General features: G+C 37.5%; 1 protein-coding gene and 1 long non-coding RNA gene across 3 annotated transcripts; one reads left to right on the forward strand and one right to left on the reverse strand.

Moving 5' to 3' along the window:
* The first annotated feature begins 221 nt into the window (after window positions 1-221).
* LOC107660393 (plasminogen activator inhibitor 1 RNA-binding protein-like) lies at window positions 222-12,599 on the forward strand. Of its 2 annotated transcripts, XM_016449674.1 has the most exons (9): window positions 222-609; window positions 3,518-3,695; window positions 4,733-4,873; window positions 4,958-5,029; window positions 6,135-6,209; window positions 6,307-6,493; window positions 6,587-6,643; window positions 8,703-8,909; window positions 11,240-12,599. In XM_016449674.1, exons 1-9 carry the CDS (start codon window positions 354-356, stop codon window positions 11,297-11,299), a joined length of 1,233 nt encoding a protein of 410 aa, XP_016305160.1. In that variant the 5' UTR covers window positions 222-353; the 3' UTR covers window positions 11,300-12,599. The 2 variants fall into 2 exon arrangements, with proteins under 2 accessions (XP_016305160.1, XP_016305161.1); XM_016449675.1 differs by lacking the exon at window positions 4,958-5,029.
* LOC107660394 (uncharacterized) lies at window positions 11,880-13,155 on the reverse strand. The gene is made up of 2 exons (XR_001631001.1): window positions 12,895-13,155; window positions 11,880-12,614 (listed from the first exon to the last, which is right to left on the reverse strand). It is a non-coding gene; the product is annotated as an uncharacterized LOC107660394 (long non-coding RNA).
* Window positions 13,156-15,816: the final 2,661 nt, after the last annotated feature.

Below are 15,816 nucleotides of genomic sequence, written 5' to 3' on the forward strand. Positions count from 1 at the left end.
TTGTGGGAGTGTTTAATGTTTAATTAATGTTTTTTTTCACTGTAAATTATAAGATGACTTGTTATTTTTAACTTCCAAAAACTGTGAATTTTACAGTAATTTTTCAGGATGTCCCATTAGATTCATAGTAAGGGAACTCAATTAACAGCCATTTTACAGTCTTTTACCAATACAGAATAGTGCAGTTGTAAAACTACACCCCCTATATGGCGCGAAAGCTGTAATGTCCCGGATATTGAGAGCGCCGGAAGAGAAGAAGGTGTCTTCCTTGGCCATCTTGTGGTTGTCCACCGTGAGCCGTTCGCTCGAAGCCTCGAAGAATCGGAGGAGAATCCCGTTGTTGGGGCGCCATCATGCCGGGGCATCTGCAAGAAGGCTTCGGCTGCGTCGTTACCAATCGGTTCGACCAGCTATTGGACGATGAATCCGACCCCTTCGAGATATTAAAGGCGGCCGAGAACAAGAAGAAAGATGCGGCCGCGTCAGGCGGCTCGAAGACGGCAGCTCAAGCCGCCAAACAGCCGAAGAAAGAGTCCCAGAAAGACAGGAAAAATTCAGCGCAGGACAAGAAAGAAGACACCCAGGCTCCTTTGCCGCTTAAGAAAGAGGGTATGTAGAAATTGCAGTCCTAAATATCCGCTGTGTCTCAAAAAATAAACAGCGTATTCGTATAGACACGCTCCAACCCATAAATACTAAACGCGCCTAAAAACTGCTGACGCGAAGCTCTGAAACGCGCATATGGTGCCTAAAATGCTGTCTAGGTAGGCAGCACAGTAGGTTATGAGACAGGGCTGACTGCGTGCTTGTGCGCATATAAACACAGCAGAGAAGTCAACATGAACAACAACAGCATGCTAACGTTAACGTTACTCTTGTTGTTGTCAACGTGTAATGTTAGCTAACACCGTGTTTTGTGAGCGAAATGCGCCCAGAGACGTTTTATTCAACCGTTTTCTTCCTCTGACATGTCAACATTACTATCCGATCACGATTTGATCAACTTCACTTTATTTATAACTGCGTATTTGCTTTAGCCACATGCTAATCTGCTAGCTGTATGTGAATATTGTGTGATTAGCATTTTACTGTGCTAGTCTGCACATGGAGGAAACGTTGGCGTGTTTTGATGTTATGCAAATATGTAGGAGAGCACTTTCGCTTTTATTTTGTAAGGCGTGACGGATAAATGGAGTAACGCTGACTTGCACAATCTAGTTATTTTAAATGTAGTTGACCAGGTTGAATTATCTTTTTATGTTGTCATATTTGATGCCATCATGGTTTGTGATCTTACTTGTTTAAATGACAAAATAAATGTAACCTGGTGCTTTAAAATCTGAGCCAGTAACTGAAAATGCATCTTCAGACATCACTAAAGTGTGACCTTGGGCAAATCACTAAAACGAATAGTTCACTCAAATGCTGTCTTTCGCTCGACATCGTGTTGTTCCAAACACATACAAATGTGCATGCTGTTTTTATTTTACATATAGACCACGTATATAGTGCTAGCCAGCAACTCAAGTACTAAATGTGACCCTGGACCACAAAACCAGTCATAAGGGTAAAATTGAGATTTATACATAATCCGAAAGCCTGATCTTTCCATTGATGTATGGTTTGTTAGGATAGGACAATATTTGGCTGAGATACAACTATTTGAAAGTCTGGAATCTGAGGGTGCAAAAAAATCTAAATATTGAGAAAATCGCCTTTAAAGTTGTCCAAATGAAGTTCTTAGCCATGCATATTACTAATCAAAAATTCAGTTTTTGATATTTACGGTAGGAAATTTACAAAATATTTTCACGGAACATGATCCCTAATTAATATCCTAAAGATTTTTGGCATAAAAGAAAAATCTATAATATTGACCCATACACAATGTATTGTTGGCTATTGCTACAAATTAGAGATGCACCGATCGATCAGCCAGGGATCGGAATCGGCCGATTTTCCTCATGATCGGTCCGGATCGGTGATCGGTAGGTCAGTCTCACTTCTTTCCGATTTCGATCCGATCCGTTTTGTTACCAGCGGCACAGGCAATAACGTCAGCTTTCGCATTCAATTTTAGTCATTCCCGCAGGTTTCGCGCTTCTACCAAACACGCGCGCACCACCACTGATCTATATTAGTGGAGCGCACAATCCACGCTCCACTAATACAAATACCAAAATGAGTGGCTAACTGCGCTAAAACGTTCAAATACATAAAAAATTGTCAAAATGCCCGTCTTGGCGAGTATCCAGTTAAACACAGTCCGTTTTGGAACGTTAAATAGTTGAGAAAGAGAACGCATGTTGTGTAACAGTATATTGGGTCCGTGGATAAACTCTTAAAGGGACCGCAGTCCAATATTACATTTGATTACTTTAATTTCTGTAGTATTTCTTAACTGAATAAAAACTTACTTAACCTGAAAAACTTAGTTTCAAAGCTCTCTTTATTCTATTGCATTTATTTGTGCTGTAGTTTGCAAATTTTTTTTATTTGTTCTTATTTTATTACTGACTTTTTACTTGCATTTTTTTATGAAAATAAAACTTTGCGTTGAAGAAAAGTCGATTTTTGTTTGTATATGCTGTCAATTATAGTTCTTGGAAAGAAAATCGGAATCGGCAAAAATCGGTATCGGCAGATCACACTAACAAGAAATCGGAATCGGCCAAAAAAATTGCAATCGGTGCATCTCTACTACAAATATACCCATGCGACTTAAGACTGGTTTTGTGGTCCATGGTTATATATGCTTAAATTGGAAGTGTTGAGTTCTTGTAGGGGGCTTTTGTGAGACTGTTATATGTGTATTTTATTGCGTATGTTTTCTGACCTGTAATAAGTGCACTGATTCGGATAAGAGTATTTATTTGTTAAATGTGTCGGATTGGTGGAATTGCCCTTGGAGTGACTTTTTGTTAATTGACTAAATGTAATGTAAATGTAATGAAACCATGGTTTACAGTGAATTTATAACATCTAAGGGGGTTTTAGGCACTCCGCTCCGTGTCGAGCCTAACACCCCTTAGCTCTTATAAATTCACTGTAAACCATGGCTTCTTGGGGCTTATTGTTTTAATATATTATTTCCTTTCTGTGTGTATCTGTTTCACACTCTTGATATTCTAGAGTAACTCTTTCATTGCTGTGACTCAACAACCAGACTGCCAGAGGGTTAAATGTATGAGCCTGCTGTGCGCTGTTTTCCTGATGCCACCGGGGTGGCAGTGGCACCTGGGGCTTGGGCCCGCCATTGCTGCTTGCAGCTATATTTCAACAAAGTGCACTGATTCGGATAAGAGTATTTATTTGCTAAATGTGTCGGATTGGTGGAATTGCCCTTGGAGTGACCCATGCAGCAGTCAGATATTAATGCTCTAATTTTGCTCTGAATGAAATGTGATTAAATCAACTCATTTCTTGTATGTATGTATGAAAAAAAAAACTAGATTTGAATTCACAGGTTCTCGGTGTTGGACTCCTGTTTTAATGAGTGTCTGAACATCTGCTTTAGGTATGAGGAGGGTTGGCCGGAGGCCGGAGCAGCAGGGTCAGGCCAGTTCCCAACACCAGGGAGGTCAAGGAGAGGCCCGGCCCGGCGACAGGCGGCCTGACAGACGACCTCCTCGTGAACGGCGCTTTGATAAACCAGCTGATGAGAAGCCAGAGGGGGGCGAGTTCCCTGTGGACAAGTGAGTGTTTGGCTTATGACAAAAATGACAGCATTAAGGCTGACAAAATCACTTAAATGAATCTTAATTTCCGTGAACCGATATCAATTCCTAAATTCCAAGAATCTGTCTTTTAGTGTATGCTGTTGATGCGCTAACAAAACTTTACTAAACATTATTTGCAGTGTGTTTTCTATCCAAAGTTTTGTGCTTTGTCGCTTTGATAAGAAACAAGGTTGCCGCTTTCAAATTGAGTCTCAACAATAAAAAAAAAAAACAGCTTGTATACAATATTGCTATCCTGCGGTAAATGTCACATGAGATTCAATATCTATAGCGTGTTAGTCAGCTAGAAAAAATAAATCTAGAGAGGAGCAGTTTGCTAAATATATGCACTATATTTATTGTATTCATAAATGATGTCTCATTTATTTTATGCTTGAAAGAAACTGTTGTTAAAACAAGACAGACACCATTTAAATGTTTATATTTCAACAAAGAATTGGGGTAGAAACATTGTTACAATAATACATGATTAAAAAGTGAATATAAAAACTGCCTTATGTGCAATTTAAATGTTTGTGTAAAATTTGTTAATTGTAATACCTAAAAATAATAGCAATTTAACTTTTAATATTATAGCAATGCACAACGGACAGGGTTCTGTGTATAGTACATAGCATTAGTAGAGAGATTTTTACTTTTACTGATACATATCCAAATGAATCGATATTTTGACGAGATTGTCAATCAAATTGATTTGTGAAATCTGTCATACTCAGCCCTAGACAGCATGCTGTGCTTTTATGGGCCAATAGATAATGCAAGTGCAGTTGGGAGAAGACATTAAAACTTCAAAACTACTAGCGTCACCAAAATAACATCGGTCTGTTTCCCCAAACTCAGGCCAATGTTTCTGTTTGATTGTGATTCTTAATCATTTGTAGAACCACCATGGTAATAAGTCAACTGAGTTCCCACTTAATCAATATCTGAGCAACGTTTATTGATTTTGTAGCTCCAGATTGGCTAATTGTCTTTGTGCATGTTGTCCTCAGGCCATTAGGGGATAAGCCCTCTAGAGGCCGTGGAGGAGGCCGCGGGGCCAGAGGTGGCCGTGGGCGAGGCATGGGACGTGGAGATGGCTTCGATTCCCGGGGCAAACGTGACTTTGACAGACACAGCGGCAATGACAAATCGTAAGTGTGATGAAGCCTGCACTAACAAATGGTTCAAGGGTGTGTTGTTGCACTAGTCTCACTGGAATGTCCTTCACGCTTTAGTCGACAGAAAGGAGAGGAGAAGCGTGGTGGGAGTGGCTTGCATAACTGGGGCAATGTGAAGGAAGAAGCCAGGTAGGATTGGAGATGTGAAATATCTAAGGCTTGTGGTGTTGCATCAGATTATTTGGGAGGTTGACAAATTTCTGCAAGTCCTAAAAAGTTTCAATTCGCCCATCCACAAACAAAGGCCTTAAATCAGAGCAAGATGTCTTAAATTCATAAAGACATGGCATTAAATGTTGCATGCATTTTGTCTTGTTTTCCAGTACAAATATCTAAACATCCTTAAATCAAGATGCATTTGTTTGAGATGCAAAAATGTTTTCTGAGAAATGTAACAACGTTAAGTGAGCTTATTTTTAAAACGTGAACAAATATCTGTAAAGGGGCCATAAACTTGTTTTCCTTTTGAATTAAGTTGATTTTTCTAAGCCCCAGTGGCAGATATTGGTTCTTTCTTTCAAACTCAATTCATTTTGATCTGTTTCACAGAAAACATTGTTATTTTGCTTCTCAAGTAAATGCATCTTGATTTAAGAATCTTTAGATTTTTGCACTGGAACACAAGACAATAATATTAGCAAATAACTTTTTGCAGTGTGTCTTTTTTGAAGTCTAGTGGTTGGGTGCAAAGATATTTGAATTAATTTTTGGTAAAATGAAACTGTGTTTTCAAACTTTGCAACTCATAGTGCTCCTAGACATTTACATTTAGAGAACCTATTGACATGTTGTGTTCCCTTCAATTCATTCCTTAAACTTTCTTTAATTTGTCTTTAAAAAAGCCTTTAAATGTCTTAAACTTGCCTTCATAAAGAAACCCTGAATGTGTCATACAGAAATAATGTAGATTGTCTTGAAACATTAGACTCTTGTTAACTAATTAGTGATGTTTGTAAAGGTAAGCGTCGTTGTTGTTAATAATAGTATTTATATTAGGGGGTTAACCCAAGTATTGAACTTTGACAGTAACTTGTCCCAACCCGCTTGTGTTCTGGACATAAATAAAACCTGATATTGAATGACATGGTGGGCTGGTTCTAAATCATCAGATTTTCCCCTAGTCAGGGAGAACTATTATTTCTTGACATTTAAGATTTACGAAACATTGCTTCAATGGGATAGTGTGTTTATTTCAAGGGTTCCCCTGATCTAATAATGTTGTCTGATTTGACAGTGAGCTTGATCAGTCTGCAGCACCGGAGCCTGTTCCTGAAGGTGAAGATCATGCTCCTGCCGACTCCGAAAACAAGTGAGTCAAGTAGAATTCTGTTCAGAATAACAGAAAATGCCAGTATCTCTGACTAGATGTGCTAAGAGCATGCCATTGGATGGTTGTGTGTGTGTAGGGAGAATGAAGTAGAGGAGGTGAAGGATGAAGGTCCTAAGGAGATGACACTGGATGAGTGGAAGGCCATGCAAGACAAAGAACGCTCCAAAGTTGAGTTCAATATCCGCAAGCCTAACGAAGGTAACGACAGTCAGTGGAAGAAGGGCTACGTACTGCACAAGTCAAAGAGTGAGGAAGTTGGCACAGTAAGTTAAATTAGTCCATTTTCCAGCCTCATAAATTTTTCTTTTAATGGTTTCGAGGCTAATGTCGCTTATTTCCTTTTTGTGCATTTTCAGCGGCATCCTGGATCTGTGATTGAAGCTGGAGATGTTGATCCTGACTCATTCCAAAAGGTATCAGTCCTGGTTTGTGTCTGGATTTGGTTTTATTCTCCTGTCACCCTTTTGGTCAAATCATTGGTCTGTAGTTAACCTGAACTAAAATTCAGTTGACCAAGAGCCGTGCCAGAATTCAAGAATCGATGGCCACACAGTGACATGTTGACTGTTCATTTATTTAAACATTTTTTTTAAATCCTGCTTTTCTGTCTCACATACGCCTGCCTCCACTGAAGTTTACATTCACTCTGTTGTTCCAATGATTTGGCTCCTTAATGTAGATCCCCAACAATGATGGCAGCATGTCTGCGCTTTTGACTTATTGACTTTTTCCCTGTTATACTATCCATTTATCAAAAATATACAAATTGTTTTGTGGTCTCAGTAAAGCTATATTAATACTACAGGTTGGGTGGAGGGATCAGCTCTGTGGTCATTAGGGGTTGCACCGACTAGTCGACTTCAATGCTCTGCCATGACGCTTTAAGCTTGACGTCGACTAATTACTGGATGCTCGAAATTGAACGGGAGAATGCACGTTTTAAACAGCTTATTGAACAGGTAAGTTAATCGCCGTTCTAATCTAATGCGCTGCTGAAGTGTAACACACACACATTACAGACAGTAGCTCGTACATCACACGCAGATCGTGCGCACACAGAATCATTCAGCACGGAAATGTATTGTCAACACTGCTGTGATTTCTCAATAAAGTAGCTTTGAAACTGAAAAGTTCAAGCATATATTTCTTAATAACTAAATCCCACAGCTTCACTACTAGTAGAGAGACGCTGCCAGGTAGAGCTTGGAGGAGGTGTGAGGGGATTGGGTCTAGAGGGCATGTTGTAGGATGGCTGGAGAGCAGAAGTTTTGATACTTCTGCCTCAGTGAGGGGACAGAAGGAGAAGATGGGAGTTTTTGCAGTGGGTGTGGTTGGTTTGAAGTCCTGTGTGTGTGGGGCTGAGAATTGAATCAGATACTTTATCTGTATCTGATTTAGAACGAGCAGAAATCTGTCAGAAATATAATGACTCAAAGACAAAAGAACTGATAAAAATGAGCTGTTATAGGAGCAATAGCCATGTGGGCAGCGCTGGGTCATATGCCATAGCTGTGCACAAGCTGTTTGAGTCTCAGCTCCAGACTTATTTGTTCATTAATGACGTCATCAGCGACTAGTCGACTTCGACTTTCATCACATAAAAGTCGACTTTAAAAAATCAGAAGTCGTTCAACTCCTAGTGGTCATAGTAGGGCCTTACGAAATCAGTTTTATTTTTTCCTAAATTCTGTTTTAAATTGGTCTGGATTTCCATTTTTTTTCCTCCCAAATTTTACTGGAATAAGTTTTAATGGTTAAATCACATTTTGGTAATCAGTAAGCATGTCTCATTGAAATTTAATAATCAAAGCATATCTACTCAGATTAATTCAAATGTTAACATTGTAATAATTTATTGTATTTTTTAAACAATTTTAGGGCCCTAAGAAGTTTTTATTTTTATTTTTTTCAATATTTTTTCCTCCCAGACATTTGGTGTTGTCTGTTTTAGTTATTCTGGATTTATGATTTAATACAATTTTATTATCAATGGTAATCAAATAAAGGGAAAAAAACATTAACAATTTAATTAATCTTTTAAAATGAAATCCAATTAAAATTGAGCAATTCTCATAATTTTTTGTCAGACAAAGTTTACCTTTAAAATTAAAACATGGAAGAAAGTGTGTTATTTTGAGAAGTACATTCTGCTTTACACTGTTTTTCTGTCACAATTTCTTCCAGTTAAACTGAACTTTTATTTTGATGGGTTGCCATGAAGACCTTTGAGTTTCAAGTCAGTATTGCGATTTGATTCATTGTACAGCCCACTTATGATTTACTGTGAAAAATTCTGTAGATTCCAGTCTTATGATTTGATTGTGTGATTTTGTCCATGTTATCCGCATCGAGGACATCTCCTAGTTTTCTAGCTGAAATCCTCACAGCGCATCAAGAAAGCAAGCATTATGTGGAATTGGGAATGATGTGTTTTAGTTCCTGATGCTGATCCTGTAATATTTCTTCTTAAAGGCTGATGAGGGTGGAGATCACCACTTCCGTAAGCCCGCCAATGATATTACCTCCCAGCTGGAGATAAACTTCGGAGACTTGGGTCGGCCAGGCCGCGGCCGTGGAGGATCTCGTGGAGGCCGAGGAGGTCGTGGTGGAGGTGGAGGTGGAGGCGGCGGCGGTGGCGGTGGGGGACGGCCAGGCCGAGGCGGAGGCAGATCTGAGAAGGTACATGACATACTGATATGTTCTCCTGATGTTTGTGTATGTATGAAAATTTGTGGCAGATACCGCTTACATCAAATAAACCTGTAGTCTGCCCCTGAAACCCATGTCACTACTATTTTACTTACAGAATACATTTAGTTTTTTAAATGGACACTGTTCGCTTATACCCCAGCAAAGAACTAAACTCTTTATTGTTGTGAAGTTCAGTCCTTTCCATTGAGTATTACAGGATTGGATCTGTTAGTTGGATGTAAAACAGTACAAAAATGCTATATTGTCATAGAAAGTAATGTTTTAATGTTGACTTTCATATGTTATTTATGGAAGACTGTTTCTGCCACTCATTCAAAAAAAAAAAAAAACCTCACAATTCTAACTTTTTTCTCTAAATTGCAGCTTATATCTCACAATTCTGACTTCCTTTCTCAGGATTGAGATTATACAGACAGAATTGCGGGATAAAGTTTATATCACAATTCTGGCTTTGACTTGCAACTGTAAGTTTATCTTAATTCTGAGGAAAAAAGTCAGAATTGCAAGATGTAAACTCACAATTGTGAGAAAAAGTCGCAGTTTTGTTTTTTATATACAGTGGCGGAAACGTGCTTCCATAGTTATTTGCGCTTCTAAACTTAATGATTTATATTAGATGATCACAAAAGATTCTTTGCTAGACCTGTAAATAATAAATTAAGCCTGAAAACTTTTCTTACAGGCCAATAAACTATTTAAAAAAAAAAAAAACTTTAAGTTGTTGATTTATGTAGTTTAGTTATTTATTTACTCTTTCTATTTTTCCTCTTGTTTCTTGCCATGAATATAGCCATGATAGATGGCATGGTGCTAAATTATAAACCATCAATCATGAAGTGACAGTAGCCTAATACACCAGCTTCTCTCTGTCCTTAATGTAAATCAAAAATCAAATCAAAATAATTTGCTGCTCTTGAGACCCAGACTTAAAGGGGTAGTTCACCCAAAAAGGAAACTTCTGTCATCGTTTACTCACCCTGAAGTTATTCCAAGCCTGTATGAATTTCTTCTGTTCTGTTTAGGGATGCATGTTATTTGATTTTTTGCCGATATTTTTCAACTCTTTTTGGCCGATGCCGATACCGATATATTTCCTTTTGTTTGGAAACAACACCAAGTCTCTCCTGTGTGGAAATTAAAAGTAAATTATTTTTAATTTTGGTTAGTTTTTAACCAGAACTTAGGCTGTTTGTTAGAATTAAATAAAGTTATTTTATAATGACAGTACATTGAAACTTTGAAAATAACTATAAATAAACTAGATATCAATCGCTGCATTTTTTTTCTTTTTCAGAAAGATGCAGTAGTAACCTTAACATTTTATTTTAAGATTTAACATTTGTAGATGGTCTAAAGCAAAAGAGTTGTACAAATTCTGAAAATCTTTTAGAGCTCATAATTTGTTTAAAAACACACATTAATGAATAAATCAGTATATATAAAATTATTCAAACTTTTTTTTATTCATGTAAGCTATAGCTTCTGACCTTTAAATCAAAATGTACTCATGGTTTTATGACATCAATTACTGCTTTATTTAATCAGAAACAGTCCAAATGTTATTTGTGTATTTTACTTTAATTTAATTAGAAGTAGGCCAACAGCGCCCCCCTATGGAATTAAACTGAGCGGGCATTAGGACCTGGGGGAAGCTGCCGCTGCACGTGCTATTACTGTTGACTCGGTCACACCCGAACGCGTCATTCTGTACATGCATTCTCAGTTTAAATGCAGCGATCCAAAACAGTGAATCTAATCACCATTCAGGCAAAACTTTGCTTCAAGAATGAATCACACTGCTGACGTGATCTAATCGCTAGCACACCCTGAGCACATGTGAGTTAACGCATTCCTCTTATCGGCAAGACATATCGGCATATCTTTTCATATCGGGCCGATGCCGATATTTACATCTAAAGCCATTATCGGCCGATTCCGATATCGGTCTGATATCGTGCATCCCTAGTTCTGTTGAATATTAAGATATTTTGAAGCATGTGGGAAACCAAACAGTTTCTGGTCCCCATTGACTTCCATAGTCAAAAAAAAAGAAAGAAGTTTGGTCTTTAATCACAGACTTTTGAAAGTTTTATCTGACACGCTCATGGCATAAGATGCTAAATGCTTGTGGAATGCATGTGTAGAAGCATCCAATGTTTTATATTTTCCAGATTTGTCATTTTCTAGTTGTTTGAATGGCTTATGTGCAGGAAAAGGCAATATATATATATGTACTTTGATTAATAAATGATTGTCCCAAATGTTGGCTTGAAGTCTGTTTCTTTTGAATTCGACAGGGTGGAGGCGTTTCCGTTCCCAATGTGGATGATCCCGAGGCTTTTCCAGCCCTGGCTTAAACCTCAGCTCTGCCACCGAACCTTCCTCCAGGCCCCTGCCCCTCCTCTTCGACGCTTGCATGCTTACGGATTGTTCGACCATAGAAACCAGAAAAGAGAAATACATGAGACTGTCATCCATACATACACCGAGAACTGACTTTTACCTGCGGAAAAACACAAAAAGGACTTCTTGTTACACTGAAGCAAATTATGGGTAGAGGTTTTGTATTTAGAGACATGATAGCAGGGATGTTCATACAGTATTTTTTCCCTTTTTTCCAGAGATTATGCATTCGCCATAAATATTTTTTTATTGCTGCTTGAATGTATGCATTTTCAAGATAGAATTGAGGTGTGTTGTGACCGCTTGTGCTTCAGTCAGGACACTGCGGTGTCTGCGTGTAATCGAATACGCTCTCAATGGCTCTACCAAAAGCAGAACGTTTCATTTTTGTTATTGTTTTTCTCCACCAAGTGAGAATACGAGACTCGTAGTGATGATTTTACTATTAACATATATACATGAATAATGTATATTGACTATTTTAAATGTTTTGAAAGCAAGCTCTAAGGTCAAGCTACCCTCATGTCATTTGGATTTTTTTTCTTGACCGGTAGCAAGAAGCAAATGCATCGTCTTGATCTTGCTTTGGTGTTTTCTGTCGTCCTCTGCTGGACCTGTGATATTAGTATGCATAGTTGTCTTTGTTCCTCAGAGAGATTATTTCCTCGTCTTGTTGAAGCACCCAGGGCTCAATGGAGATCCAGGCTGGTCCTTGTAAGTTCATCTCTTAGAAACCTTAGGACCACTTTCTGAACTAAACGTGGGTGAATTATGTGTGTGTGTGTGTGTGTGTGTGTGTGAGAGAGAACCTTTTTAAAAACTCGATCATCTGCCATAAGTTTATTTTCCTGAGCTTAAGATGGTAAGTTTCAGCAAGTCATGCTCTTAACATGAAGTTTTATTGACTTTAGTGAGTTTTCTCTAGCTGAGGTTGTTGACATGTCTTGCACTTAGATTATGATGACGTTTGAAATCTAGCTACTAAGCACGTGGTCTATTTGCATCAGTACCATTTGTTTATTTTTATTCCTTCTGTGATCTTTGCGGTGTTTTTATTTTTAACTATTACTATGATGGCACTACTGCTTGCGTTTTCTGAAAAAAATGTGTAATTCAGGGTGGGACGACAGTGTGCTGCGAAAGAAAAGTTGGAACCAGCTTCTTATGTATGTGAACTAGCGAGACCTCCAAGTGTGATGGCCGATGTACTCTGTATTCATAGGAGGAGGGACAATAAAAGGGAAGACGACACTAGATTTGAGTCCAGACCTCTGGTTTGTCACGTCTCTCCTTTACCCCACTCTGTCCTTTCTATTACAAACATGTCTGCAAATAAAATGCTTTTGTTTAGTCAGTGCTTCCCATGCAATAAAAATAGGTTGGAAAACTTTGGCAACAGAAATAAATGGTGCATAATATTTTAAGTATTTTTCCTTATTTGAATTTCTCATTTTTTCCATGTTTGATACCCAACTGTGATAAATCACCATTACAAACTTTAGTTTGTAGCTATATACCCCGGAAGACGACACTAGATTTGAGTCCAGACCTCTGGTTTGTCACGTCTCTCCTTTACCCCACTCTGTCCTTTCTATTACAAACATGTCTGCAAATAAAATGCTTTTGTTTAGTCAGTGCTTCCCATGCAATAAAAATAGGTTGGAAAACTTTGGCAACAGAAATAAATGGTGCATAATATTTTAAGTATTTTTCCTTATTTGAATTTCTCATTTTTTCCATGTTTGATACCCAACTGTGATAAATCACCATTACAAACTTTAGTTTGTAGCTATATACCCCTTGACCAATATAAATAAAAGCCCAAAATGGCTAAACTGATCTTTTGATGGCATTAAATATGAATTACTGGTAAAGAAATTAGCAAGAATTAAGCAAATGCACTCCTTAAATCATTGCATCTCAGAAAAACAATGTCAGAATGAAGTTTTTGGCAGAATATGGAAAGTTTGATTCAGAGTTGTGTAGAGTGAATCATGATAAAACGAGTTGCATGGTGATGCTTTTAAATGATCTGGTGAAAAATACAATAATGAATGCATCTCTACCACAGCGAAGCATGGAGAGCCTTTCAGCCGCTGCTTCACTGGGAAAACTCAGTTAATGCTTTGGAGTGAATACTGCAGAATGGTTTGCTTCCAACAACTGAAAAGTTGTTTTCTGAAGAGGAACGATCAGAATTTATTTTTCAACAAGAAAATGCTCCTGACCAAACTGCAGAGATAACCAAGAAGTGGCTTGAAAATGAAGAAGTCCATCAGGCTCATGTTTGGCCTGCTCAGAGTCCAGATTTGAACCCTATAGTGTATAGTTTATTTGGTCTCACAGTAAACTCCAAGTAGCTAGGAGACATTTTTCAACTCCTTATGAATTGTTTGAAGCCATCAATATTGAGTGAAACAACACTGACTCTGTACTTCTGTAAGAAGCTGTCTGCAAGTTTACCTGCACAGCTTTATCTACAGTATTTGTGCAGTTCTTGCTATTTTCTTGACCAGTGATTTGTGCTTATAAAATGTGCACCATTAAATGTTCAATATTTAGCCGACAACACATCCTTCATCACCCCGTCAGCTGTTCTTACAGGAATCTCTTGTTTATTGTTAATATTGCTGGCGCAAATTCAGTAATGTTTAAAATATTGCCTTGGTATCTTTTTACATTTTTGTCTTCTGTCTCTTTAAGTATGCAACTTATGTCAACAAGTTATTACAATATAAGTTCATTCCAATTAGACATTTATCTGACTCCAAGTTATGAAGAAATGCAGTGCTGTGAAAAAGTGTTTGCCCCCCCCCATGCGTTCTGTTTTTGTGTATTTCTCATACTAAATTGTTTTAAAACATTAAAACAAAATATACCATTTAACAAAAGCAATCTGAGTAAACACATATGCGATTTTTAAACGATAAAGCGATTTGTTGAAGCAAAAAAAGTTACTATTAGCCCCCGAAGTTTGTGCCCAAAAGAGCTCCGTTTTATTCAAATTAAATTTGCCTATGAAATAAATAGAAGTACCAAGTTAGATCACAGAATTTATTTATGAATGTTTTATGTTATTATTTTAGTGCCAGTGCGCCGACAAAAATCAATTACTTTCACAATGACTTATTTCTTAGAATAAAATAAAATATGAACTGCAGAACTGAAAACAGCAGTTCGGTAAGTGCTATTTATTTTTATGGCCACAACGTACATCGTATTGAAAAGCTTCGAGTATTGAAAATCCTTTTGCGATTCAAGATTCATTTGTGAGAAGAAAGCCTTGATGCTTTTTGTGTGAACTGTCCCTTTAAAGGAGTAGTTCACTTCCAGAACACAAATGTACAGATAATGTACTCACCCCCTTGTCATCCAAAGATGTTCATGTCTTTCTTTCTTCAGTCGTAAAGAAATTGTTTTTTTGTTTTTTTGAGCAAAACATTTCAGGATTTCTCTCCATATAATGGACTTCTATGGTGCCCCTGAATTTGAACTTCCAAAATGCAGTTTAAATGCAGCTTCAAAGGGCTCTAAAGCCGGTTCACACCAAGAACGATAACTATAAAGATAATGATATTAGCGTCCACACCAGCAAATTATATGGTCTGTTTATTCTAAGCGCACATGCGTCTGCCTCTTTAAATTCTCAAAAATCGTTTTGAAAGTGATCGCAACGATATCCTTCCTCTGTATCGTTATCGTTATCATTATAGTTGTGGCGTGAACTATGCTATTTTTTATCGTCTTTATCTAGGTTGGTTTTTGATATATTTAATAAAATAATTAAAATAGATGAATCTATGATCCTTTTTCTGAACTGTAGTTGATAACACTTTAAAGGTCATAATTCTTCTTGGGAAGTTTCATGTACATAAAGCAAAAATAATGTCTATTACCCCCTCTTTTAAGTTTTTCTGTAAAAAATTAAAATATTTTATGACTCATTGATTTCAATCACTAGAAACGAGAAATGTACAAAAACGTCTCATATTAAAAAAAATTATTTGTAAAATTTAATGTTTTACCCTCCATGATGTATATATTTTTTTATGTATCCCCCATTTTTGTTTGTGTTCTGTTTGACGTTAAGTATTTCGGTATGTTTGTTTTTGAAAGAGAAATAATAAAGGAAAAAAAAAAACCCGCTCGTCTTGTCTAGCTCTGCATGAACTGTTTTTTCCGGTTCATGTCAGTTAGGGTATGTCGAAAAATTCCCATCTCATTTTCTCCTCCAACTTCAAAATCGTCCTAAATGGCTGCAGAAGTACCGACCCAGTGTTTACAAAGTAAACATGCAAAGAAGATCAAATGCCCTTTACAAAAAAAACGGCAAAACAGCGATGTAGGACGATTTTGAAGGTGGAGGACAAAATGAGATGGGAATTTTTAGACATACCCTAACTGTCATGAACTTCCTCCTCGGCTATTTAGAGCCATTTGAGGCTCTAAAGCCGGTTCACACCAAGAACGA

This window comes from Sinocyclocheilus anshuiensis, unplaced genomic scaffold (genome assembly GCF_001515605.1).
Source record: "Sinocyclocheilus anshuiensis isolate Anshui unplaced genomic scaffold, SAMN03320099.WGS_v1.1 scaffold1635, whole genome shotgun sequence".
Classification (NCBI taxonomy): Eukaryota; Metazoa; Chordata; class Actinopteri; order Cypriniformes; family Cyprinidae; genus Sinocyclocheilus; species Sinocyclocheilus anshuiensis.

Excerpts from the sequence above, each read along its gene's own strand:
- LOC107660393 (XM_016449674.1), top strand. The coding sequence starts at position 354 with ATGCCGGGGCATCTGCAAGAAGGCTTCGGCTGCGTCGTTACCAATCGG. Across the intron at positions 5,030-6,134 it reads AATGTGAAGGAAGAAGCCAG|TGAGCTTGATCAGTCTGCAG; the intron begins GTAGGATTGGAG and ends CTGATTTGACAG. Across the intron at positions 6,644-8,702 it reads ATCCTGACTCATTCCAAAAG|GCTGATGAGGGTGGAGATCA; the intron begins GTATCAGTCCTG and ends TTCTTCTTAAAG.